Source organism: Phycodurus eques, chromosome 20 (genome assembly GCF_024500275.1).
Source record: "Phycodurus eques isolate BA_2022a chromosome 20, UOR_Pequ_1.1, whole genome shotgun sequence".
Classification (NCBI taxonomy): Eukaryota; Metazoa; Chordata; class Actinopteri; order Syngnathiformes; family Syngnathidae; genus Phycodurus; species Phycodurus eques.
In genome coordinates, this window is record NC_084544.1 from 14,495,505 (window position 1) to 14,523,027 (window position 27,523).

At 39.6% G+C, this 27,523-nt stretch overlaps 1 protein-coding gene across 3 annotated transcripts in view; it reads right to left on the reverse strand.

Moving 5' to 3' along the window:
• The window catches only part of abcf1 (ATP-binding cassette, sub-family F (GCN20), member 1), a 29,103-nt gene that overhangs the window by 659 nt on the left and 921 nt on the right, over positions 1–27,523 (reverse strand). The window contains exons 2-25 of one of the 3 annotated variants that reach the window (XM_061664442.1): positions 26,176–26,222; positions 26,001–26,072; positions 23,054–23,180; positions 22,939–22,973; positions 22,767–22,856; positions 18,724–18,774; positions 18,450–18,500; positions 18,280–18,357; positions 18,105–18,203; positions 16,352–16,474; positions 16,123–16,223; positions 15,414–15,499; positions 15,205–15,344; positions 14,889–15,037; positions 14,719–14,802; positions 14,093–14,217; positions 9,288–9,400; positions 8,981–9,155; positions 5,838–5,912; positions 5,073–5,143; positions 4,958–4,990; positions 4,028–4,196; positions 3,834–3,898; positions 562–634 (exon numbers count right to left, since the gene is read on the reverse strand). In XM_061664442.1, the coding sequence (XP_061520426.1) occupies positions 562–634; positions 3,834–3,898; positions 4,028–4,196; positions 4,958–4,990; positions 5,073–5,143; positions 5,838–5,912; positions 8,981–9,155; positions 9,288–9,400; positions 14,093–14,217; positions 14,719–14,802; positions 14,889–15,037; positions 15,205–15,344; positions 15,414–15,499; positions 16,123–16,223; positions 16,352–16,474; positions 18,105–18,203; positions 18,280–18,357; positions 18,450–18,500; positions 18,724–18,774; positions 22,767–22,856; positions 22,939–22,973; positions 23,054–23,180; positions 26,001–26,072; positions 26,176–26,222 (2,232 nt within the window). Of the gene's footprint in view, positions 1–561; positions 635–3,833; positions 3,899–4,027; positions 4,197–4,957; positions 4,991–5,072; positions 5,144–5,837; positions 5,913–8,980; positions 9,156–9,287; positions 9,401–14,092; positions 14,218–14,718; positions 14,803–14,888; positions 15,038–15,204; positions 15,345–15,413; positions 15,500–16,122; positions 16,224–16,351; positions 16,475–18,104; positions 18,204–18,279; positions 18,358–18,449; positions 18,501–18,723; positions 18,775–22,766; positions 22,857–22,938; positions 22,974–23,053; positions 23,181–26,000; positions 26,073–26,175; positions 26,263–27,523 lie in introns of all 3 variants that reach the window. The other 2 variants (XM_061664443.1, XM_061664444.1) reach the window with 2 other exon arrangements.

The window sequence follows — 27,523 nt, forward strand, 5'->3', positions numbered from 1 at the left end:
CATTAGAAATGACGCAGTTGTACTCATATGTTTGATTACCCAGGCAGAATTTGTAAGATGGGTACAATTCTTTAAAGAAAACATGAAGAACCAGGCGAAACACACAATTTTAATGGTCAAGCATTATCATTAAACAAAACATAACCATAAAGATGTTATTCATTCATCAGTCGTCATAAAAAAAAAATAAATTCACAATTTCTGCCAGGGTGTGTAAACTTATGAGCATAACCGTACATATATGCAGTCATACGTAGCCCCTGTCATATTGGAAAGAAAGTGTAGGCTACACCTTTTTTATAACCACTAGGTGGCATTTTGGAAGTGAAAGTGTACAGTTTTTTTATAACCACTAGATGGCGGGATATATTTATAAATTTGAGGGTTATTTCCATTTGCCCCTATACCTATTTATAATGCGCACGCTTGACAATTTTTGGGGGGAAGAAAATGTGCATTATACACGAGAAATTACGGTATTTGTACACAAGCAAAGTCAGTTTTCCACAAAGTCCCCTCAACTTGTAAGGAAACTGGATTTTCAGGATATTTTCCACATACCTCCTTTGTATTCATTGATGGCTTCTGATAAAGCATCAATGGACTCGATATCCAGATTGTTAGTGGGTTCATCCTGCAAAAGCAGAAAGTTGAACAAATGTCACTTTGTGACGCAACAACAGATGAGTAAAGGTGGCTAAGTTACAAGGTTGAAATTGGCCCAGCCTCAAGGGAAGTGTGTTGGGGTGCTCTTATACAGTATGCTAACACAGTAAACACATGACTTAATGAAATAACAAAATGTGTTGGTATAAATGTTTCACTATAGTTTGCGTCAGCTGTCCACTCTTGAGCCAAAGCGGATTTCTATGATCAACTCAACCACTGCGATTCGAATACAAGGAGTAATTATTTTGGGTGATTAGATCACTGATGATTATCTCTCAATTAATGAACCAACTAAGATAAATGACTTTAAAACAAAAATACCCCACTACAGAGATAGAATTTTGCATTTATGGTTGAATTGGAGACTGAACTGTATAGCCAGGTAAGGATCTCCTGGATGTCAGTACAATACAGTACTTGAGCGCCCCTTACAATTTTACACTGCATGATTTCCACATAATAATTACTCTAAGCAGCTCCTTATTCACCCGTACTTCCATTCTCAAGACTCCTGAATCTTGCTTAAAAAGGGCACAGCAAGTACTGGACAATAAATTATTTTCTCATCACTGTAGCAACATCCTTGATAAATTGACTAATTTTAAAAACTTTCTATTTTCCTGCTTTATTCATGAGGTTGCGCAAGGCTTAGCATTTCTGCTACTTATCCTTATTAAACAGAATCAATGGCTCTATGTCATGAGTAAAAAGAGTAGGTGAGAGAGATGATTGTGAAATAAAAATACAGTACATTTTCTTCAAATGTCCTATCATTTAGTGGTTGTGCATTCTGGATTATTATGCCCCTTTCAGTGAAGGGAGTCCATCCATCCATTTTCTACCGCTTATCCGAGGTAGGGTCGCGGGGGCAGTAGCTTTAGCAGGGACGCCCAGTCTTCCCTCTCCCCAGCCACTTCATCCAGCTCTTCCGGGGGGATGCCGAGGCGTTCCCCAGGCCAGCCGAAAGACGTAGTCTCTCCAGCGTGTCCTGGGTCGTCCCGGGGTCTCCTCCCGGTGGGACGTCCCCGGAAACACCTCACCAGGGAGGCGTACGGGAGACATCCGAATCAGATGCCCCAAGCCACCTCATCTGGCGGCTCTCAATGTGGAGGAACAACGGCTCTTCCGGATGACCGAGCTTCTCACCCTCTCTCTAAGGGAGAGCCCGGACACCCTGTGAAGGAAACTAATTTCGGCCCTTGTATCCGGGATTTTGTTCTTTCGATCACGACCCACAGTTCGTGACCATAGGGTCACGAGCTGTGGGTAGGGACGTAGATCGACCGGTAAATTGAGAGCGTCGCCTTTCGGCTTAGCTCCTTCTTTACCACAACGGACTGATACAAAGTCCGTATCACTGCAGACGCTGCACTGATCCGCCTGTCGATCTCCCGTTCCATTCTTCCCTCACTCGTGAACAAGACCCCAAGATACAGAACCACGTCATCTGCAAAAAAGCACAGATGCAATACTGAGGCCACCAAACCGGACCCTCTCTACACCTCGGCTGCGCCTAGAAATTCTATCCATAAAAGTTATAAACAGAATCGGTGACAAAGGGCAGCCTTGGCGGAGTCCAACCCTCACCGGAAATGAGTCCGACTTACTGCCGGATATGCGGACCAAACTCTGACTCCGGTCGTACAGCCCGTATCAGGGGGTTCGGTATCCCATATTCCCGAAGCACCCCCCACAAGACTCCCAGAGGGACACGGTCGAACGCCTTCTCCAAGTCCACAAAACACATGTAGACTGGTTTGGGCGAACTCCCATGCACCCTCGAGGACCCCGCCGAGGGTGTAGAGCTGGTCCACTGTTCCACGGCCAGGACGAAAACCACACTGCGCGTCCTGAATCTGAGATTCGACTTCCTGACGGACCCTCCTCTCCAGCGCCCCTGAATAAACCTTACCAGGGAGGCTGAGGAGTGTGATCCCCCTGTAATTGGAACACACCCTTCGGTCCCCCTTCCACCCCAGTCTGCCAATCAAGAGGCACTGTCCCCGATGTCCACGTGACGTTGCAGAGGCGTGTCAACCAGACAGCCCTACAACATCCAGAGCCTTTAGGAACTCCGGGCGAATCTCATCCACCCCCGGGGCCTTGCCACCGAGGAGCTTTTTAACCCCCTCGGTGACCTCAACCCCAGAGATAGGAGAGCCCGCCTCAGAGAACCCAGACTCTGCTTCCTCATGGGAAGCCGTGTCGGTGGAATTGAGGAGGTCTTCGAAGTGTTCTCCCCACCGGCTCACAACGTCCCAAGTCGAGGTCAGCAGCGCCCCATCCCCACTATACACAGTGTTGATGCTTCCTCCTCCTGAGACGCCGGATGGTGGACCAGAATTTCCTCGAAGCCGTCCGGAAGTCTTTCTCCATGGCCTAACCGAACTCCTCCCATACCCGAGTTTTTGCTTCAGCAACCACCAAAGCTGCATTCCGCTTGGCCAGCCGGTACCCATCAGCTGCCTCAGGAGTCCCACAGGCCAAAAAGGCCAGATAGGACTCCTCCTTCAGCTTGACGGGATCCCTCACCGTTGGTGTCCACCAACGGGTTCGCCACAACAGGCACCGACCACCTTACGGCCAGTGAAGGAGTGTTCAAGCCTTTTCACTTTCGAGCAACATGACCCACAGGGCCTTTTGCAATTGAGTAATTTCATCGACAATTTTTCTGTGCACTGCAGATTTTCTGCGTGGACTTTGTGCAATATGCAATTTACCTAGATTTTTTTTTCTGTACGCTGATGGTTGCTAACCCTCGGTCTTATTCTTGTAGTTTGTTCTTTTGTACTCTTCTTGCTGTATTCTTTTGCCTGTTTCTTTTTATTTGTTTTAAGCACACACTGTACCTGTCAAGGAACTGCAGGTGGAAATTGGCCGGTTGCTGGCAAATTAATATGAATATTAATTAATCTGCACAGACTTTTCTTTTAAATAAACACATTGAAATGGAAGTTCTTGTACTGAGGAAGCAATATTGGCCATCTCGTGTGGAGTTGAGTAGACTGAAAATATGATTTACATTGTGTGGGTTAATGAGTGGCTGGGTAATATGAAACAATGGTTGTTGCACTTATATCAGTTAAATCAGGATGCACTGGAGATGAAACAGATGGTTGATCATCTAATAGAAAGACTGTGCCCATATTTACAATATCGCTCACCAAAATCAGCACATCTGGCTGGCGGCAGCAAAGTTCAGCAAACACAACTCGAGCTTTCTGACCACCTATTTGGAGGACAACATAGAAACAACTAATCATTGGAGCACTTCTTCATACTAGTAAACTAGTAAGTGCATACATTCACAAAACAAATGGATGTGTTCAGTTGCAAATGCAATTCTGCACGTTGATACCGGACAGTTTGGAGATCTGAATGGTGTGTGCGTGGCTCTCCAGGCCAAAACGTCCCAGGCACTTCCTGCCATCCTGGTAGGGGAGGTTAAAGTTCCTCATCAGGTACTCTGTGGGGTTCTCCTCCATGTTCAACTGATCCGCGTACTGCTGGTTGAAGAAGCCAATTTTCTGCAAGCAACCAACACACACTAATACTGTAATAATGGATGACTTTGTGAGACATGTACTCAAGCCTTTAGCCATAAAATTCTGTATTTACACAGAAATGTAACTTGTACCTTTCAAAAGATACTCTCCCTCCTCATTACATTATTTCACCTCATGGCATGCAGTCATGTAAACAATTATTAGACCACTTTATTTCTTCAATTTCTAGTCAATTTTAATGCCTGGTACCTGAGGAATTATAATGAACTCGAACAAAATAGCTGATTCTTTAATACTTTGCCGTAATTGACATGCTTCAAATTAAATGTACTCCAATTGCTTTTGGTTACGATCAAGAAAACCATGGAAAATGGCTTGGATATCAGCTCAATTAAAGGACTTATTTTTGTTGTCATCATTATATTTGTCCAAACAAATGTAGCTTTAGTTTTACCAGGCATTAAAAATGAAATATACACTTTAGAAACAAGGGTGGTCTAATATTTCTTCCCAGTGACTGTTGTGGTTTGTTTTGAAAAGGCTTTTGAAAAGAGTTTTTTCAATATTTGTTCATTTCAATTTGTGGTAAATCATTGGTATTTATGACATCAGAAGGAAATCTGTGTATCTAATGCACTTCGATAAAATTGTGATTTTCTTTTTAATATCTATTAATAAAGGTGTCACACTATATGATGATGATTATTGTTATCCCCACACAATAACTTTGTATTCAACAAAATTAGTATCAATGTTAAATAGAACCTCGAATAACTACTTACCAATCGATGATTCTTCCTCATCTCACCCTTAGTCTAAAAAAAACAAAACAAGTGTCACTCATGGTGGCCAACTAAATTATTACCTAATTAAACTTCAACAAATCAACATACATACAGGATTTAGTTTCCCATTGAGCAGCAACAACAAAGTACTCTTCCCAACACCATTTGGACCAACTATACAAACTGTAGGGAGGGGAAAGAAATGTAGTCAGAAATGACAGAGTGAAATGTAGTCAGTATTGTCAATGACGCAATGAAGTGTAAAATTATTCAGCGATGCCGTCCCTGGTGGCATCCCTTAAATAAATGAAAAACTTACTTACTCCTAAGTCCAAACACACACTTTTTAGCTATGGTTACATGGACATCAACACTCTGACCATTTAACCTTAATTCTGAAACAGACTATGAACTGCAAGTAAGCATGATTAGAGATGATAAATGAAACTGTAATTATGTAGAGAAAGAAGATACTCATTTTTGCGACAAGGCAACATGAAACCAATTTGTTCCCCAAAAAGTTTTTGTTGTGCGTGTACATAGAAAATTCCCATTTGCAATCAATGGCCCACACTTCTGGAAGTACTTTGTAGTATATTACCCGATAGGAGATACTAGGTTTTTCTAATAAATCTGTTAGGTGTACCCATTTAGGTTGAGCACCGCACATCTACAGTAATGTGACTAAGTTAAGCAAACTCTACCCATTTGTCAAAACTAGTATAGAAATACAAATATTGCTGGTTATCCAAACCGTATGTGCGGAGTGGATAAAAAAATATTTGACATTTGAATCATCTCTTTTAAAACAATGAAATGCTTCGAAATGAACAGTTTCTGATGTCAGCTTCTCGATAACCAAGTTTTGCAATCTTACTTCTGGAATCCATGTCAATTCCAAAGTCCACATTCTTGAAGAGTGGCTTCTGACCCTCGTAGCAGAAATCAACGCCTGGAATAAAAAAATAGAAGCAAATATGGATTATGGTCATTTGTTATCCTTTACATTCATTTGTCTGGTACAGAATACAGAGCTTCCCAAAACTGGGTTCAGTACCCATTTGGGAAATTTTCACTGAACTGCCAATTGGTAGAATGCTGTAAGATATTTTATTAATTATCAAGCAGGCAGATCATTTATATTTTCTACATCCTTTTAGTCCATGTCTGTTGTGATAGATTTGGTCATTCATGGTAATATGTGATGTATTTTAGTAAATCTGGACCCGGGAGATTTGTAATCTGGGTGTTCAGTTTAATTATTTGGGAAACTGTGCGTTATGCGTCATAATTTCATAATTTACTATTCCTGCAGGAAGCAAATAGCATCTCGGTTTTAATATTTTTGCCAGAATACTTCATTGTCGACAAATTGTTTTGACACCAACTATGGTTTTCAAGTGTTTGATTTTTATTTTATTTTTTCCCAATGAAGTTGTAAAACATCAGTAAAAACAGAATACAATGATTTGCAAATCCTTTGCAAGCTATATTCAAACTGATGAACATTGTTTGAAATTGATGCATGCAAACATGTTAAAAAAGGATGGGACAGGGGCAACAAAAGACTGGAGAAGTTGAGGAATGCTCAAAAAACACCATTTTGAAACATTCCACAGAAGAAGTTTCATTTGAAACAGGTGAGAGTGATGATTGGGTAGAAAAGGAGCAGCGCCGAAAGGCTCAGTTGTTCACAAGCAAGGACAGGGTGACTTTCACCACTTAGTGAAAATCTGCGTGAGCAAATAGTCCAACAGTTTAAAAACAACATTTTTAACGTACAATTGCAAGGAATTTGTGGATTTCATCATCTAAGGTCCATTATATCATCAAAAGATTCAGAGAGAGAGGAGAAATCTCTGCACCTAAGCGGCAAGGGCAAAAACCAACATGGAGTGCCCGTGACATTTGATCAGGCAGTGAAAACTCTACCACGCAACGCGAAAGCAGTGTATCAACACCCAGAAACGCTGCAGGCTTCTTAGTCCAGAGTTCCTCTGAGATAGACTGACGCAAAGTGGAAAAGTGTGCTGTGGTCTGACGAATGCACATTTATAATTGTTTTGGGAAAACATGGATGTTGTGTCCTCTGGAAAACAACCATCCAGATTGTTATCAGCACGAAGTTCAAAATATAGCATCTGTGATCGTATGGAGGTGTGCTAGGGTAACGTGCACACATCTGTGAAGGCACCAATAATGCTGAAAAGTACCTACAGGTTTTGGAGCAACAATTGCTGCCATCCAAGCAACATATTTTTCAGGGACATCCCTGCTTAGTTCAGCAAGACAATGCCAAGCCACATTCTGCATGTGTTACAACAGCGTTCCTTCGTTGTAAAAGAGTACGAGTACTAGACTGCCCTGCAATTGAAAATGTCTGGGACATTCTGAAGCGCAAAACAACAGAGACAACCGGACTATTGAGCAACTGAAGTTGTACATCAAGCAAGAATGGGAAAGAATTCCACTGACAAAGCTTCAACTATTTCTAACCTCAGTTCCTAAATGCTTATTGAGTGTTGTTAAAAGGAAAGGTGACGTAACAGTGGTAAACATGCCCCTGTCCCAACTTCATTGGAACCTGTTGCAGGCATCACATTCAAAATGAGTGAATATTTGCAAAAAAAAGAACAAAAGTTTATCGATTTATTTAATATAGGTTGAAAAGGATTTACAAATCATTGTATTCTGTTTTTATTTATGTTTTACACAATGTCCCAACTTCATTGGATTCGGGGTTTATATATCCTCTAAGAGACAATGTGACAAAAATTACACATACTGTTTGACTGTATTGAGAAGTATGCATTATCGTGTGTGGACCTGAGCACATTTCCCCTGGTATTTGATTGATTGCATTTTATCTGAGACAATATTTTCCCCCTAACTTTGGTTAAATGCAACTGACTGTACATTGGGTACGGAAAGTATTAGGACCCCCTTAATTTATTGCAGGCATTTGCTAAAATCCTCCCCCCCCCCCCCCTCATTAATGTACACACAGCACCCCATATTGACAGAAAAAAACTGAATTGTTGAACTTTTTGCAGATTTCCTAAAAAGGAAAAACTGAAATATCACACAGCCACAATAGGTATTCAGGCAGCAGTGGTGGCAGCATCAAGCTCTGGGGGTGTTTTTCAGCTGCAGAGACAGGACGACTGGTGGCAATCGAAGGAAAGATGAACGCGGCCAAGTACAGGGTTATCCTGGACGAAAACCAGACTGTGACAGTGCTCAGGACCTAAGACTGGGCCGAAGGTTCACCTTCCAACAAGACAATGACCCTAAGCACACAGTTAAAATAACGAAGGAGTGGCTTCAGAACAACTCCGTGACTGTTCTTGAATGGCCCAGCCAGAGCACTGACTTAAAACCAATTGAGCATCTCTGGAGAGACCAGAAAATGGCTGTCCACCAACATTCACCATCCAATCTGACAGAACTGGAGAGGATTTGCAAGGAGGAATGGCAGAGGATCCCCAAACCCAGGTTTGAAAAACCTGTTGCATCATTGCCAAAAGCCTCATGGCGGCTGTATTAGCTGAAAAGGGTGCTTCTACTAAATACTGAGCAAAGGGTCTGAAGACTTATGGGTGTGTGATATTTCAGTTTTTCTTTTTTAATAAATCTGCAAAAATGTCAACAATTCTGTTTTTTTCTGTCAATATGGGGAGCTGTGTGTACCATTGAGGGGAAAAAATGTACTTAAATGATTTTAGCAAATGGCTGCGATATAACAGAGTGACAAATTTAAAGGGGTCTGAATACTTTCCGTACCCACTGTACGCAGCATTTTCATTAAAAAAACAAAAAAACATTTATCTAATAATACATTAGTTATTTTGACCTTAAGAAATGCTCTCAAAATGTACTTTGTAAAAAATATTTATTTCCAGTATGGTTGATTTGCCTAGAAGCTATAGGTTACATACAGTCAGCCTGCTAATTTAAAATTTTAAACTTCAAAATTAAAGGTGTAAGGTGTGAAATGCAGCAGAAGGTATGTTGTCTTACTGTGCAGACCCAGAATGGGTGGTGAAAGAGGTGGAGGGTTTGGAAAGGTGAACTTGACAGTGTACTCTTTAGGCCTCTTGAGCAGCTCTGTGGCCTCCTGACTTTCCTCTTCCTGACCTCCCTTCTTCTTGCCTTTCTGTTGTTTTCTGGTGAGCGCTTCTTTCGTCTGCTTCTCCTGAGAGCCATATTAGAGTAAACGTGTAAGACAGAACTAACAGAGCATAGTGGGTAAAGTTTACTTTGAATATGATCCAAATTTTGGCTACTCAATTACGGCACTTCGGCAAGGTGGGCGGAGCACACTCACAGCCTGTTTGGTGGACTTGCCACCAGCCTTCAGGTCCTTAAGTTTCTTTTCCTGCTTGTCATACTGTTTCTGCAGCTCCTTTTGCTTCTGGACGTACATTTTTTTGAAGGTCACTATAAAAAGAAGAAAGTCAAACTATTTGGTTATGCGAGACCTTATCTGCCATTATTTAGCTGCAAGTCTCATTCAGGCCAGCACTAAAGCTAATCCAAGGATGTCTGTTAGTGAGTTAGGCATATTAACTGTATAAGACATTTGGGCCCTACGGCTTAATCAGATGGGCAATTTATCACCCGATATTAACCCTTTTCAAAATGATCATAATCGGCGGGAGTTTTGCCGACTAAACGCCAATATATTCGGACTCTCTCGAAACAGTACATGCTGTTCAGTGTCACTCAGAATGATGTCTGAGTGCCATTTGTCCACTAGATGAAGTTGTAACTCCATTCAATCCAATAAGAATCTTTCCCGAGACAATGATCAATGACGTAGTCAGACAGTTATCACGTGGCCATGTGGAACCAGTGACAGCATTTTCAACAATGGCGGATTACCGTGTTATGTTCGTGCTGCAGAAGCTCCTGAGCATGATATTGCTTTTACAGCAAAATCTTCTGCTTTTCAGACGCAAATGTAGATGGAGAACCGTGTATAACGCGTGTTCTTAAATCCAGCTCCTATAAAAGGAGGTTTTGGGTATTTTGCGCGACTGTGGACACACACATTTGCGGATGGGAAACTTTGTTTCAGAGAAAGTTTGTAAAAAAAAAACGAGAAAGGAAAAGATTATTACTGTAGTAAACGAAAACGGACAAAATAACTAAAACTACAATTTAAAAAAATAAATAATTGTGAATAAAATAAAACAAGAATGTTTGTAAAAAAAAACAACAAACGACATTTTACGTTTGGAAAACGAACTAAAACTATAATTATAGCGAAAATGTCAATTTCATACATGACCTTTTGGCCTTGATTTTAAATGTATTTATTCCAGGTAAATACCAAGACACAGAATGGATACGGAAGGAAGGTCAAAGAGTCATTTGTAGTTCACATACTGTGTGTCGCCCAGTCATCGGGCAGTGGCGTCATATTGACGGGTCGCCAGACCAAGCGCAAGTTTTGCCGCGAAGCTAACTTTTACGTCCAAGCTATTTTTGTTAATACATGTTGCTAACGGAAACAGCTAAGACCGCAACCGATTGGCTTGCGCCTTCACAGAACCTGCATGCCAGTTATTCGTCTTTTGGGAAAAACTCAGAAATTGCTGAGAGTCTCACGAAAGGCAGCTGTGAAAGGAGACAAGGAGTTTGTGGTTGAACTACTGCAACAACAGGACATTTTCACAGGACTACCTAAACAACAGAAGGGAAACTTCAAAAGCTTAGTCACAATAATCATGGATTCCAAAAAACAAAACAACAACAACAACAACAAAAGAACAGTCTGGATACACTTTCACTGGAGATACAGGAGGTAAAAACAAGCGTACTTTCTATCTATCCATCTAACAGTCACAAATCTAAAAGTCCACTTGAGAAGTTTGCAATTTAGCAACAAGGGAAGGAAAATATGCAATTAAGAACTTGGTTTGTTTGTAAGTTAAACATATAAACATATTTTGAAAAAGGCCATACTACAGCATATGTCTCATGAATGGTTTGACTGTACGTTGTGATGCATCTAATGTAACCTTAGGAAGCACTAAGATGCTCTGCACTTATAGCACTTCCAATTCTGTGGAATGTTATACAGTACCTGTATTCGATTTGTCGATGGTTCTTCATCCTTTAGTAAGTTAATACAATTTTTAAATTGTATTGTTTTTAACACAGCACTTATTGTGATCTTTTATCACACACTTGAAAAATAACCCGAATAATAATAAAAAAAAAAAAACTAATACTCAAAATAACAAAAACTAAAACAAAGCATTTTTGAAATAATAAAACTAACCAACCTGCTCTTAAAACTATTTAAAACTCACTCAATTTGAAAAAGAAAAGTTAAACCAAAATTAAAACTGACTATAATGGGAAATCCAAAATTATTATAACCCTGGTACACATTTAAAATGGAACTCTGTCAAAGAGTACGGTTTGACATCTGACAAAGGCATCTTTGGTTTTTATTTTGGTTCATATGAGTCATCACTTCTTGGGAAAGAAAATAATGGAGTAGGATGAAATGTAATTTAACATTAAGGGCATCATGCATAAAATGTTTTGCCAGTAACTTTACTATGTTTCTTATATATTGTATCCATTATGGCCTAAATCTAAAGATAAATTCAGTTCATTCTTTTTTTTTTGCATGTTTTGGACCTTAAAATTCCTCTCTGTTGTAAAGTTAAATACTAAAGGAGTATTTGAAAAGTATTCCAATAAAAGTATTGTAAAACACGCACATTTTCTGCCTGTAATCCATATACAGACTCTTTCCAAAAAAATAGAATATGGAAAAGTTTATTTATTTCCATAATTCCATTCAAAAGGTTACACTTTCATAGATTATAGATTCAGGGCCCACAATTTAAACAATTTCAAGTATTTATTTGTTTATTCTTACATAATTTGGGCTTCCAGCTCATAAAACCCACAAAATCAGGAATCCAAAATTTTGAATATTGTCAAGAAATCAGCCCAAATTTTGCAGGCCATAAATGTTTTAAACTGCGTGTCACACACTAATCATCGACTAAACTCAAAGCACCTGCAAAGGTTTCCCCAGGTGTCATTAAATTGCTTCAGTTGGGTTCAATACGGGGAAGACTGCAGACTTGACAACTGGCCAGAAAACCATCATTGATACCCTCCATAGGATGGGTAACCCACAAAGTTCATAGCTAAGGAGGCTGGCTGTTCACAAAGTGCTGTGTCCAAGCAAATCAATGGAAAGTCTAGTGGAAGGGCAAAATGTGGCAGGAGAAGATGCACCAGAAAAAGAGATGACTGTGGGCTTCAGCAGATTATCAAACTGAGAAGATTCAAGAATCTAGCAGAGATCCAGAAAGAGTGGAATGAGACGGGAGTCGCAGCTTCAAAAAAACACCACATTCAGACACATGATGGGCTACAACTGTCGGGTTCCTCGGGTCACGCCACTTCTGAGCCTGAGGCAACGTAGGAAGCGTCTCAACTGGGCCAAGGAGGAGAAGGACTGGACTGTTGGCCAGTGGTCCGAGGTCCTTTTTTCCCAATGAAAGTATAGTGTGCCTTTTATTCGGGAATCAAGGTCCAAGGGTTTGGAGGAGGACGGGTGAAGAACAGAACCCAAGCTGCTTGAGGTCCAGTGTGAAATATCCACAGTCAGTCATGATTTGAGGTCCAATGTCCAGTGCAGGTGTTGGTAAACTTTGCTTTCTTAAATCCAAAGTCACCGCAACAGTCTACTAGAATGTTGTAGAGGACTTCATGATTCCTTCTGCTGAGGATCTGTATGGAGATGCAGATTTCATCTTCTTCCAGCAGGTCCTGGCCCCTGCCCATACCACCAGAAGCACCAAAACCTGGTTTGATGCCCAAGCCATCACAGTGCTTGACTGACCAGCCAACTCACCGGATCTAAACCCCATTGAGATTCTATGGGGTATTATCAAGAGGAAAATGAGGGGCACCAGACCCCAAAACAAAGAAGAACTGACAGCAAGCATCAAGGAAATCTGGGGGCATCATCGGCTGATTGCCTCAATACCACGGCGCATCGAGGCAGTGATTAAAGCTAAGGGATTTCCAATCAAGTATTGAAGCTTAACATATCGTTTTGAAAGTACCATATTTTGATGGCTCTAATGTTATGGATGATGGACTTAATGTTATGTATTACTCGTGCACTCACTGTAGTTGTCTCGCCATGCTGCACTATTTGCATATACTGGCCACTCATGCCAGAGTAGCATCTGCTCCATTTGCACACTGATTGAGGAGTATCTGTAACATTTGCACAACCAACATTGTCCCAGATGATCGCACTACTCGTCACTTTAAACCGCATACACTCCTTGAAGTCTCTGCGCCCTTTGCACAATGCTCATTGTACCGGACTATTGCAATATTAGTCATTCGAACTGCTCTAAGTGCTAGAGGACTCTGCATCTTTTTGCACAATTGTTTTTTTGTCAATGTCTTTATGTCTCCAAAGTGTTCTGTAAATTGACTGTCTGTTGTACTGGAGCGGCTCCAACTACCGGAGACAAATTCCTTGTGTGTTTTGGACATACTTGACAAATAAAGATGATTCTGATTCTGATGTGACCCTAATTTCTATTTTTTTTCTAAAAAAAACTGAGAAGTAAATGGTGACTTCTTCACAGTAGTCTAATTTTTTTAATTCCTAATTCGTGGGTTTTATGAGCTGGAAGCCTAAATTATGTAAAAATAAACAAATACTAAAATGTTTGTAAATTGTGGGCCTTGAATCTATAATCTATGAAAGTTTAACTTTTTGAATGGAATTATGGAAATAAAAGCTTCCATGATATTCAATATTTTGAGAAAGTGTCTGTATTTGTTGGTCTAAATTAGCATTAAGGGACCGGAAAAAAAGTTGTTTTACTCATATTATTTAATTAATGGGCCAATTAATTGGTTATCCAAATTCTTTTCTGCAAAATATCGGCACTGTCCTACAAAAGATCCTTTTCGGTCGGGCCCAACAAGACATTGTTAAACTAATATCCTTCTGACCATCTTCGTAAAGACAGAATCGCTTTAAATCGAACAAGTGTATCTAACGTTTTAGCCGAAAAGTAAATATGATCATACAAGGCACCTTTCAGGTGAGATGTATTAAATACTTACAGTAGTTCCCTCTGTAATAGTAGAGTTTCTGGTTGTCTAAATGCATGATGTCAGTACACACATCATCAAGGAAACTTTGGTCATGGGAAACTATGAGCAGAGTCTTCTTCCAGCCTTGAAGGTAGCTAGGAGGGGTAGAAAACCGATGTATGAGCAGATATCATTGACAGATGATTTGTAGCCTTGTTCAAAATTGTCATAAAATGACTGAATTGTCTATAATTTTGTTAAATCATCATTCTGAAATAGAAAGTACTGTCATTGTTTTACATTTCAACCTATTTAGGATGTTTCCTAAGGATTTTTGTGTGTTACAATGTGCACCTTTGCTTTCAAACTATATTTAATACATATGGTGTATTGTTTTCTCCCCTAATATACCAGATTTGGCTAATGAGATACGAATGCTTATTTATTGTGCAGCTTCTTGTCTAATCTGTTGATTGTTGCAGTTAGAATAAAGTACAGTTTACTAGTAATAGTAGTAACTGAAGTTTACTATATGGAGCCTGAAACTAACCCTTGACCGGCATTTTCAGCAAAGAACTTTAAAAAGGTCAGCGTAGAGACACAGCAGGCAGTATAAGAAACCTTTTAAAGAGGGAGAAAAAGCTGGTTTTACATACTTGTTGAGCCAGATGACAGCATTCAAATCTAGGTGGTTGGTGGGTTCATCAAGCATCAGTAAGGTGGGTTCCATGAACAGAGCTCTGTGGGTGTGGTAGGCATGAATGAGGAAAAACTCTTTTAAAAGGTCAATGACGGATCAGGTTTAAACAACTGAGTTAAAGTCTACCTGGCAAGAGAGACTCTCATTCTCCAACCTCCTGAGAACCTTCTGGTGGGTCTGTTCTGCATCTCAGGGGTAAATGACAAGCCAGCCAAAATTCTTCTTGCCTTGGCCTCAGCTGCTGCAGCTCCAATCACCCTCAACTCCTCATAGACCTGATGAAAGAGGAGACAATCAGATTCGTCAAAGCAGATTAAGACGCACAAAATACAGACTAAAGGTGGTGAGTTGCCATCACATATAGATCAGGCATGGACAACGAGCTATGTGAATGCCAATCTTTACCCAGATTTGAATGTACATTATTATATTATTGAGTCACCTTGTCTAGTCTGTCTGCCACACTGTCCTCTCCCTTCTCCAGACGAGCCTGAAGCTGCTTCTCCTCCTGCAGCAGCTTCAGGCGGCGGGTGTCTGCCTTCAGCACTGCCTGGACTGCTGGCGTGTCGTCAGCCACCACCTCTGGTTGCACACATATACATGGGCACGCGTGAGTGACTGACAAGAAGATGGCAGAGAGCACATTCTTACCTTGCTCACACAGCAGCACATCGATGTTGGGGGGAATACTGAGAGCTCTGTTGGCTATGTGCTTCAGTAATGTGGTCTTCCCTTTGCTGGGAAAAAAAAGCAGTAGAAACTGAGTTTACCTAGGTATAGTTGTAAACAGGTATGTACAGGGTGAGACAAAAAAGATAAGACTGTGGCACCAATGATAATGATTTAGTGGCAATTGGCGACAGCTTCTTTCAGTATTGCACAGCAGTTTGAATTTATTCTGCTATATTATTGCTAATTTCTCTCACACTTTTTTCCAGGGTTTTGAGTAAGCACACTGCTGTAACGCTTTGCCAAGGACTCACTCGTTGGTTCTTTTACAGGCATTTGTCTAACACGGGTTCAACAACCTTTTTGAAAATGAGAGGTACATATTGCAATGTGTACTGATTCATGTTAAGAGGGGTACATCTAATTATTTTGTTGTTGTTTTGCCCACTAGCTTGTCACCACAACAGTTGTTTTGGTCATGCGCTAGAATGCCGACCTTTGAAAAATACTATTTTTAAGAGTCATTTCAAAATTGACATCAATTTGAAAAATCATCATCAAACACTCACTGCTAAGGTTTTTTTTTCCCCCTTTCATTTTAATAAAAGCAACAAAAAAAGTTGACCTCTCTCACTGGTGAGCTACTTTTAGAACACATTTTAAACATGAAAAAAAAAAAATCAATCTTTACCCATTTGGTCCTACCAAACCATATCTTCTTCCTGCCACGACAAGGAGGTCAGCGTTGACAAAAAGCTCTTTGCCGTGGGCAGAAATGCTGAACCTTTCCAGCTACACAACACAGAAGAGGACTTTGAATAAGAGAATGAATACAATTAATGGGAAAATCTGACAGTGTAATTAGATTGTGTTTTAAAACACTAGGAATTCTTGCACGATTCATAAAAGCAGACAATAACCTTGATATCAGAAGCGTTCTCCAGCATGGCCTGTCTGGAGGACATTTCAGCTTGGGAAATTGAGAAATCCCCCTCTAAGGCACTCTGTGCACGGAGGCTCGCCACCTGCCGCTCATATTCCATCTATAAACAAATGTGGACACAGACATGACAATCTAACACTACATAAACCCAAACAAAGAGATTCAACAGAGACTGAATAATTAATTTATCTCAACATTGAATGAAGTGTTTTTAAGTTATCAATATTCAAGATGTTTTAACTTTTTAAAACTTTTTAATTTCCCTAAAAAAAACTCTCTAAAAATAAAGTGTATGAATATTTAAAATAACGAGAGTTACATTCAGCCATTGGTCATTTAAAATACCTGAAGCAAATTATATATTTTTGCTTCACATCATGGAGCAATATGTGGAGTCAAAAGGCAAATTACTGACTTTGACAATTAGATGGCCCGTGCAACAATAATTCTCAGGGTGGCTCGTTCCACTGATTCCATAATGACTAGACACCGATCTGATCGGGATTATCGGTATCGGTATTTTATGCTGATCGGCTTTCATGTCATAAATCGCCGATCCGATCAATGACGTCATCGATCGGCTCCACACAAGACATTTAAATCCGCGTCTTCGTCGCTATGAATCCAAAAGCTAGTTTATTTTTAGCCTTGTCACGTGTCTTGTTGCACAGTACTGTAACTATCTGATGGCCAATAAAGTGTTTTCAATCTTGTCGGTGAAAAAATACATCGTCGGTGTGGGACTATTTTGCGGTGTCGCAGACAAACAACACGTTAAGTTATTTGCAGTCTGTGTACAACTGAAGTATGTTGTGGGGAACGTCATCTAAATGCTTCAACACAAATTTGATCGAGCACCAGAAGAATGTACACGAGGAGCATGCCGCGTTCACGCAACGCAGCGTGGGGGGAGAGAAAAAAAAAAAAAAAAAGAAGTGTCAAACGGACTCAAACTCTGGACAACACACTGGGACAGTGATAAAGTTAGCTTAAGCATGTCATTAACAGTATTTATTAAAGTAATTTAATTGCAATAAAGTAATTTAATTACAGTAAATTAGCACCCATTATTTCTGTCAGTTGCCCCCTAGAGGCCATTGGTGTTTTAACTTTTGTCTAAAATGCTAGAGAATAATTTGAGCTGGGACGGGCTCCAGGACGCCTGCAACCCTTGTGAGGATGAGCTGTACAGAAAATGGATGGACACAGTATACAGTACACAAGTATATACAATAAATGACCAAGTAATGTGAATAGACACATCGCTCCATCTTGTGATTGGATCGGTGATCTTTTTTTTTTTTTTAAACTTGCTGATCGGTGATAGGCCCCAAAAATCCTGATCGTGTTATGCCTAACCTTCTCAGTGAAATACATTTCTGTATCCACAGGGTTAGGGTTAGCTCCAATCGCCACTTTTATCCAAATCCTCACCAAAATGTAATCGTTTCTTCCTTGGCCCATGTACCATCACTCAAGTTTCACAGACATTGGTATTATATTTTGTGTGTCTGTGTAAACCTATATTCTATAAACAGGATCCGTCCTACTACGTCAACTGTTTTATGTCAACATGACTGCTGTTCATTAGTATTGTATGGGATAGTTAGTACATCTTACATCTTATTTTCTACTGAACTGATGGATTTTTGTCCCATACAAACAACTTTGCCCTCTATATACTTCAACTGGACGTTGAAGTGAAGTTGATGAACATATTTTTAATTTACCATTTTTTTCTTCTTCTTTTTCTCCTTCTTGCTAAGGTTAGAAAAGGGGTCATCGTCCTGTTGCTGCTTGGCCTGCTCTGCGATGACATCCTCAGCACTCTGCTTTGACACACAAGACATTTAATACACAGACCCAGAAAAAAGAAAGCGCCAAAACGACTAAGCGCATACGAACCATCATCATATCATCGATGTCACTGTTGGCCCCCTCGTCTTCATCATCGTGACGTGATTGCTCAGCAGGTTTCTTTTTCTACATGGAGATTTTGAAATTAGCATCATAGTGAAATGATAATTCATGAAAATGTACATGGGGGAAAAAAACACCTGAAGCATATTACGTACAATTGCTTTGACTTTGTCCTTTGGCTTCTCATTATCATGATTTTCTGGTGACTATAATGTAAAAAAGTAAACAATTGTAAGGTTAAATTAGCACCCCAAACAAAGTAGCACATACAAACAATAGTGTAACCCTATAAACTGTCATACGCAAGAGAGGCAATAACTGGGCATGCAAGAAAAGGAAAAAAATACACAGAATATATAGAATTAAGAGTGAACTGATAAGATGTTGAATTCGGGAAACACTGAAACAGAGCACCCGCAGAGCACCCACCTTCACCGTCACCTTAGGTTTAGCTTTATCTTTTTTCTTGCCCTTCTCAGCCTGCAAGATGTACAAACTGTAGCGTTACACTCAGAAAATGATAATTTGTGTTTAAAATATTTTACGATTTAAAAGATACACATTTAATTCCATCGTTTAAACCCTAATTCCAATGAAGCTGGGACACTGTGTCAAACGTAAATAAAAACAGAATACAATGATTCGTAAATCCTTTTCGTCTATATTCAACGGAAGACACCACAAAGACAAGATATTTAATGGTCAAATTGATGAATGTTATCGTTTTCTTGTTTGTAAATAGTATTTCTCTCATTTTGAATTTGATGCCTGCAACACATCCCAAAAAAGATGAGACTGGGAAAGTTGAGAAATGCTAAAAAAACAACACCACCTGTTTGGAACATTACACAGGTGAACACGTTAATTGGAAACAGGTGAGTGTCATGATTGGGTATAAAAGGACCATCCCCAAAAAGCTCAGTTGTTCACAAGCAAGAATGGGGTGAGGGTCACCACTTCGTAAACAACTGCGTGAGCAAATCAACCAAGTCTAAGAACAATGTTACTCAATGTATAATTGCAAGGAATTTAGGAATTTGAGCCCTCATGCGACACTGCATTAAAGTTCACACTTCAAAAAACCATTTCTCATGAACACAGTTTGTTGGTACAGCTACAAATGAAAGTTAAAACCCCACCATGCAAAGCGAAAGCCATACAGTATATCAACAACACCCAGAAATGCTGCCGGCTTCTCTGGGCCCGAGCTCATCTGAGACAGACTGACGCAAAGTACAAATGGGTGCTCTGATTTGACGAGTCCATATTCAAATTGTTTTGGGAAATCATGGACGCCGTGCCCTTCGCAAAACAACCATCCAGATATCAGCACAAAGTTCAAAGGCCAGCATCTGTGACCGTATAGGGGTGTGTTAGTGCCTGTGGCGAGGATAACTTGCACACACACATTGAATACTAGAATACTGTGTGGCGCATTATGAAGCCCAAAATACGACGTCAGAGACGCCTGGACTGTGAGCAACGGAAGTTGTACATCTAACTAGAATGGGGAAGAATTCCACCGACAAAGCTTCAACAATTAGTGTACGGAGTTTCCCAAACTCTTACTGTGTTGTTAAAAGGAAAGGTGATGTAACACAATGATAAACATACCCCTGGCCCAGCTTTTTTGGAACATGTTGTAGGCATCAAGTTCATATTTGGGGGGGGGAAAAAAAAAGAAAAAAGTATCAGTTTGAACATAAAATATATTGTCTTTGTAGTGTGTTCAATTGAATCTAGGTTGAAAAGGATTTGCAAATCATTGTATTCTGTTTTTAAATCTACATTTTACACCAAATCTAAACTTCATCGGAATTGGGTTTGGTACATGTATGATCATAAACAATTAAAATATGCTTCTGCCCACTGTCATACATTTTAAATACACTTATTATTTCCAGTATCTCATGCTTGGGTTTTTGTTTTTCCAGTTTCAAATTCAAATGCTTTTTCAAATACTCAAAAATAGCTAAAAAGGAAAATGGCTTATACTATTTATAACATTAAAATACTTACACATGCACATATACAGTGGATATAAAAAAGATACACACTGCTGTTCAAGTGCCAGGTTTCTGGGCAATGTGTCCCTATAACCTGTGCAAATCTTTGAGAGGGGGGAAGTAAAGATTTACTGAAATAATTAGACTTTACACCGATCTGATCAGTGTTATCGGTATCGGCCGATAATTTGCATTTTATGCTGATTGGCTTTCATGTCATAAATCGCCAATCCGATCAATGACGTCATCAATCATAAATAAAAGGTCAAACTGACAAACTCTGGACAAAACCCGTCCATATAGCTGGAACAGTGAGGAAGTTAGAGTAAGCATGTCATTAACAGTATTTATTAAAGTCATTTAATTGCAGTAATTACATTAAGTTAGCACCCATTATTTCTGTCATGTTGCACGCCCGCAGCCCTTGTGAGGATAAGCTGTACAGAAAATGGATGGATGGATGGACAGAGTATACAGTACACAAGCATATGCAATAAATGAACAATGAACATGTAAATAGATGCATTGCTCCATTTTGTGATTGGATCGATGATCGGTTATCGTTTTTTTTTTTTTTTATAAACTTGTTGATCGGTGATCGGCCCCAAAAATCCCGATCGTGTAAAGTCTATAAATAATGTGGTTGCACACTCTCTTACAACTGGGAATGTGGCTGTGTTCAGAATTAACCAACCACATTCAAACTCATATTAAATGGGAGTCAGCACACATCTGCCACCATTTAAAGTGCCTCTGACTAACGGCAAATAGGTTCAGTTGCGCTAGTAGGCATTCCTGACATTTATTTTACTTTATAGCAGAAGCTTGAAGGTTTTGTGCTAACACTGACTAGTATTTGGTACTGGCCATAAGTCTCCTCCACCTTGACTAAGGCCCCAGTTCCAGCTCAAGGAAAATAGCCCCAAAGCATGATGCTCCTACCACCATGCTTCACTTATAGTGTATGGTATGGTGTTCTTTTGGTGATGACCAATGTTGTTTGTTCCAAACATACCTTTTGGAATTATGGGCAAAAAGTTTAACGTTGGTTTCATCGGACCATAACACAATTTCCCAAGTTTTTACTAAAAAGCCAGTACTTTTAAGGAGATCATGCAGCTCCTTCATTGTTGCTGTTGGCCTCTTGGCAGCCTCCCTTATCAGTTTTCTTCTAATATTTTCATTATTTTGGGGAGTACATAATGTTTTTAGCAATGTTACTATGCCATATTTTCTCCACTTGATGATGCACGGTCCAAAAATATCTGGCATCGCGACGTAAAACGAGGTCTCTGGCGATGCATTCCTCAATTTCCATTACTACAATATGCTATGCATGTTTTTAAAGTTTACAGTAAGTAAACCCGGGCCACGACCGATACATTATGGAACTCTTTAGATGAACGCTCATATTTGTTTGGCAAAGTTTTAAGCTGGATGCCCTTCCTGACGCAACCCTCTGCATTTATCCGGGTTTGAGACCGGCCTACAGTTTGCACTGGCTTGTGCCCCCCATAGGGCTGCATTTTTGTGTCAATGCATTATAACTCACTAATCATCGCCTCCATGGCCCCGTGTCATTATCACCAAGGGAGGACGAGGGGGAAGATCATTAACTAGCGCGGGAGCCAACTGTCCTTTTCCCCAATTTCCAGTGTTTCATAATTTAGGTTAGAAAACCATAAAATGAGTCAGAGATTTAGTACTTAGTGGAACCTTTATTCAAATTACTGTCCAAAACAGCGTTTTGAAAAATTGCTTGACAAATCTCAGCAATTGCTATACAAAAATAATTTTGTATAGCAATAAATGCTATACAATTTTTTTTTTTAGTATTTTGGACCCTGTGATGACCCTCTTCACGGTGTTCCATGATATGCCTATTTAATGTCTTGGAAATTCTTTTTTTACCCTTCTTCTGACTGATAAATTTAAAAAATAATGTGTGATCTGATGTTGTGGAAGCTCTCTGTGGACCATGATTTGTGCTGCGAGATGTGACGACAAAAATGTTCGGAAAAGCCTACTTGTACAGCTGAACTATATTTGGGGTTAATCAGAGGCACTTTAAAAAGTGGCAGATGTGTGGTGACTCCCAGTTAACATGTTGAATGTGACTGTTTAATTCTGAACACAGTCACATCCCAAGTTATACGAGGGTGTGCACACTTGCGCAACAACGTTATTTCAGCTGTTTATTATTACTTGCTTTCGCTAAAAAGTTTTTATCTCAGATAGGTTATGGTGGACAATGTTTTGGAGTGATTTAACGTGGTCTTATTGTATATATCACAAAAAAACAAAACCTAACCTAACCCTAATTTGAGCAGGGGTGTGTAGACTTTCTATGTCCACAGTATGTACACTACGAGGATATGAATATTCTCCCAACTATTCTATTTAAGCAAATTACATGAAACAAATCAATTAAATTCACTTGACAACATGTGAAGAGCAACATGGTACCTTATTTTCCGGTTCATCTTCCTCATCCAAATCGGAGTTGTTTTCCTCATCACTCATGCCCTGGCGGAGAGCTGCAAAAATGTTACCACCCTGCAGGACAACACACATGCTTTACACAGCGAGCATGTGAAGAATGATTGGCAACGGTGGTGGTAAACAGACAATGGCAAACCTTGTTCTTCTCGTTTCCTTTCTTGGGGGCAACAACTAAGGGGAGAAAGGGAGACACTTTCTTTAATAACTGTAATGACTAAATATGACAACAACTTGGTCACCAGTCTTCCTACCAGGCTCATCTTCCTCATCACTCGCTTGTACTGAGAGCTTTTTTAGCTTCAGCATAACATCTTCATCGCTCTCATTATCTGCATCTCCAATTTTTGCTTTCCGCCGGTCCTTCTTCTTTTTATGAGGCTGAAAAGATGTCATCGGGAACACTGAATATATAGCTGCTTCCATATAGGATGTCAACACATTTGACAACACTGACTTCTTTGATAGGGCACGGAATACACGTAAATACAGAACAGATAAAATCAACAATATGCAAGTATACGGCTCACTGAGCTCCCCTTTTCCTGCCAATTCAAAAGATTCTAACACTTGTATGAAAGTAGACAATGTTAATGTTACCTGAATAATCGTTTGTATAGTTTAATAACTGTTTTATGTTGATGACTATTTGATCGTGGACATTATTTAAGCCCCTCACACACTGTTCATCTAAAATGTTTTTCCCCCCACCTTTTTTACTGACCCGCTTTTGTGTGCACAAGGTAATGATGTGGGATAGCGGGGAAACAGTTTAATAATAATATAGTGGAACCTCGACACCTAATAGGGTTGGGGGGGTTGTCCGATACAGCCGATTGCCCCTCACACACTGTTCATCTAAAATGTTTTTCCCCCCACCTTTTTTACTGACCCGCTTTTGTGTGCACAAGGTACTAATGTGGGATAGCGGGGAAACAGTTTAATAATAATATAGTGGAACCTCGACACCTAATAGGGTTGGGGGGGTTGTCCGATACAGCCGATTGTCCATGATATTTAAGCACTTGTTTAAGGCCATATGCACCCATATTACTGTACAGTACAAAATTAATGTTTTGTAGTTTTTTTTTTGTGTCCTAAAAACCCAGTAACAAGACAATGTTATTGTAAATAAATATAGAAAAAGCTTGGAAATGTTTGAAAGTGTCACATTTCATCCAAACTTACCACCGGTGTGCTTGGTCTGACATTTTTGACGCACAGTACTCATCATAGACGAGTCGCTTTCATGAGCGGCAAGGAATTCATGTACAATAGACAATTGATAAAGCTATCATGACATGGCCGCCACATCAATGCCCCACATTTAACATGGCTGCCACGTAGGCACATCTTTTAGAATTTGATCTATTTTATTTGTATATCTGTGACCCGAAAATACACCAGTCCTATTCTCTGCCTGCAGTAAGCCACAGCGCCAGTAAACAACAGTGGCCAATTCTGGAACTAACAAACTTTGTCAACGGCAGTTTAAGTGACAAATGGAAACTGTTTTTGGACACATTGTTCAGTATCTACAGTCTGTTTTATCCGATATCCGTTATATCGGGGTCCGTTTTGTCGAGGTTCCACTGTAATACCGATAAATCATAACATTTCAAACGGTTAGTTTTAATTAAAGTTCAAAATGTTCAACGAAACAGGCGGATAGTTGCCAGGGTGTAGGGAGATTGTGACGTTTAAAAGACCCACACTCCTTTGTGTTGAGGCAGTTGTCGCTGTCACGCTGACTTTGCCACACACCTAATTATCTTATTTCCCTGCGGGAAGCTGAAAATGCTGTGTGAATGCGCACTCTGGACACAGCAATGTGCTGCTTCCACAAATTCTATTTGAAAGAAACATGCACAGAAGTGCTGGCTCTACTGTTACGCCCCTAATGCGCCAATTTACTGGGAACAGAGTGGGAAAGGTTTATATTTTCATTATTTCCAATTAGGGAAGGGAATAGTAATTAAATATTTAATTGATTAAGAATTCTGACATTTCTGTGGAATAGATTTTTCAGAACATGAAGCACCTCAAGCTTACAAGATGCACATGACTACTAACAAATCAATGCAGAACACACACACACACAAAATATTTAAAATTACAGAGCAGTGTTTCTCAGTGTGGTACGCGGGCGCCCACTAGTAGTATGCAAAATAATCACTGAATTAAATGTTCAAACTGCATGTTAGGGTGGCCTACCGTAATTTCTCATGTATAATGCGCACCCCCAAAGTTGACCTCAAAATTCTGGAAAACCTTTCAACCTATGTATAATGCATTTTTACAATGCACGATTTTGCTTCTACCCATATGATCAAAACATGAAGTATCATCTGTATTTTGTTAGTTTTTTCAAATAATTATTCTGAAGTTAAGCACTTTATTTGAACACATACTTTATTTTTATTTATTTGCTCTAATTTTGAAATTTGCCGCCCTACTTTAATTTAGTAAATGAGAAACCACAGTTGTGCTCATACGTATGTTTGATTACCAACGCAGAATTTGTAAGATGTGTACAATTCTTTACAGAAAACATGAAGGACCAAGAGAAACATTTTATTTTAATGGGATTCAAATTCAACTGTCAAGCATTTCAGAAAAGCATTATCATTAAACAAAACATAACCCTAAGGAAATTAATGATGGTTGTTGTTCAGTCATCAGCTGTATTTAAAAAAAATAAAATAAATATATATATATAGTGTTACAGTGGCTGACAATAATTCTATAATTTTTAGGAATAAAGCCTCTACCTTGTTTTTTATGCACACCAACTACTACAGGCCAAATACGCTACTGTATTTATGTTCTTCATTACGGTGGTACTTGGAGAGCCAAGTATTTTTGAGATGGTACTTGGTGTAAAAGGTTTGACAACCATCATATAGAGAACATTTTATTATTTGTTAAAAGCCCATCCCTATTTTATGGGAAAACGTGTTCAAAATCTGAACAAATTAGGTTCTCCTGTGGATATGAACAGAATGCATTCGACTTTAGGGGTTTCACTGCAGTTAACAGTGCTTTACCCATAAAAAGAAATAACTTTTATTTCATTTCAAATCATTGTTTCATAAAGGAGGTAAGTGGGTTCTTAGGGAAAAAAATAGACCAACTGCTAAGATTTAAGAAGAATCGGAAGAAACAACTCCATGGACGGGTTCAGAGTTGGAGAGAGATTACCTGTTTAGCATCTTTCACAGGAACCTCAGCCTCCTTTTCAGGTATGTCGTCTGTCTGGAGCTCCTCAAAAAACTGGAGGAAAACATAGTTTACAGGAAATCAAATAACCCAAAGTGGGCCAGCGATTAAACTTTGATGGATAGATTGGACACTCAACACTTGGGCAAATACTCACACTCTTTTTCCCCTTTTTATCTTTCTTCCCCTTTTTCACAGCCTTTTCTGTGGGATGAAAGAGCGTTGGACCGCAAAATGTGGAAAACTTGTGAAACAATTGTTAGATATTAGGCCACCGCACGAGAAAAATTACAACAAACATTAAGTGTCTCAATACTTGTAAAGATTGTCGGTACCCCTCTACCCACCCTTGAGAACTTGCACACTGCCAGAACTAAGACAAGAGCATGCAAAATCCTCTCTGACCCTCCACATTCCGGTCACCAGCTCCTTCTCTCAGGTAGGCGCTACCGATCAATGCAAACTAGAACTAGCAGACATTCCACCAGCTTCTTCAACTCCTTAAACAGCTAACCTACAATTCCATTGCAACATGCTGGCAAATTTTTGTCTTTTTGTCTTGAGTTTGTGGTCACCTTTCTGTCGGGCCAATTATACATTACTTGTTCACTCACTGTAGTAGTCTCACCACGCTGCACTATTTGCATATCTGTTGTTGACCAATACTGGCCACTCATGCCAGAGTAGCATCTGCTCCATTTGCACACTGACTGAGGAGTATCTGCAACATTTGCACAATCAACATTGTCCCAGACTATCATACTACTCGCTTGAAGTCTCGGCACTCTTTGCACAATGGTCATTGCACCGGACTATTGTAATATTAGTCATTCGAACTGCTCTAAGTGCTAGAGGACTCTGCATCTTTTGCACAATTGTCCCAAAAAATAATAATGTACCGGCATTACCAGATAATACGATAATACGACGTAAAAAAGACGTTAAGACAGAGAGACATTAAAATCAACCGATGTTGAAATTTTGATTGATAGAGATCTTGAGGTCCTTCAAGGCGAAAAAAAAAGACCAAAAAGTATTAATGACGCCGAAGCAACTTATTCTGAGAAGCAAGATATTCCCTATGTATTTATTTGAGAGATTTTTTTAAATGTGGTTGGCTCCAAAAATTATTAGTGGCGATTGTGTTGTCTGTGCCAGCCTAAAAAGCACCACCTTCTGGCATTCAAAACTTCTCCGTCAATCTCATCTGGGGTGGATTAAAAAAAAACAAAAAAAAAAAACATATTGGTAAAAGGTACGGTGCATTTTTCAAGTTGTTATCAATAGCTAGGTTAGCATTTTTTTTGCTAGTCAGTTTAGAATATTAGCAAAATTAGGGGAACTTTTTTTTTTTTTAGTTTTGCGAGCATAACAACCTGATCAACACTTGCCAGTTTAATTTCTTTTTCTCAGTACGACCACTAAAAGTTAATAAGAGGGACACTATTTTGTGTGCAATAAGGGTTTAAATCAACCCGTTATAACAACGATATTGTATAGAATAG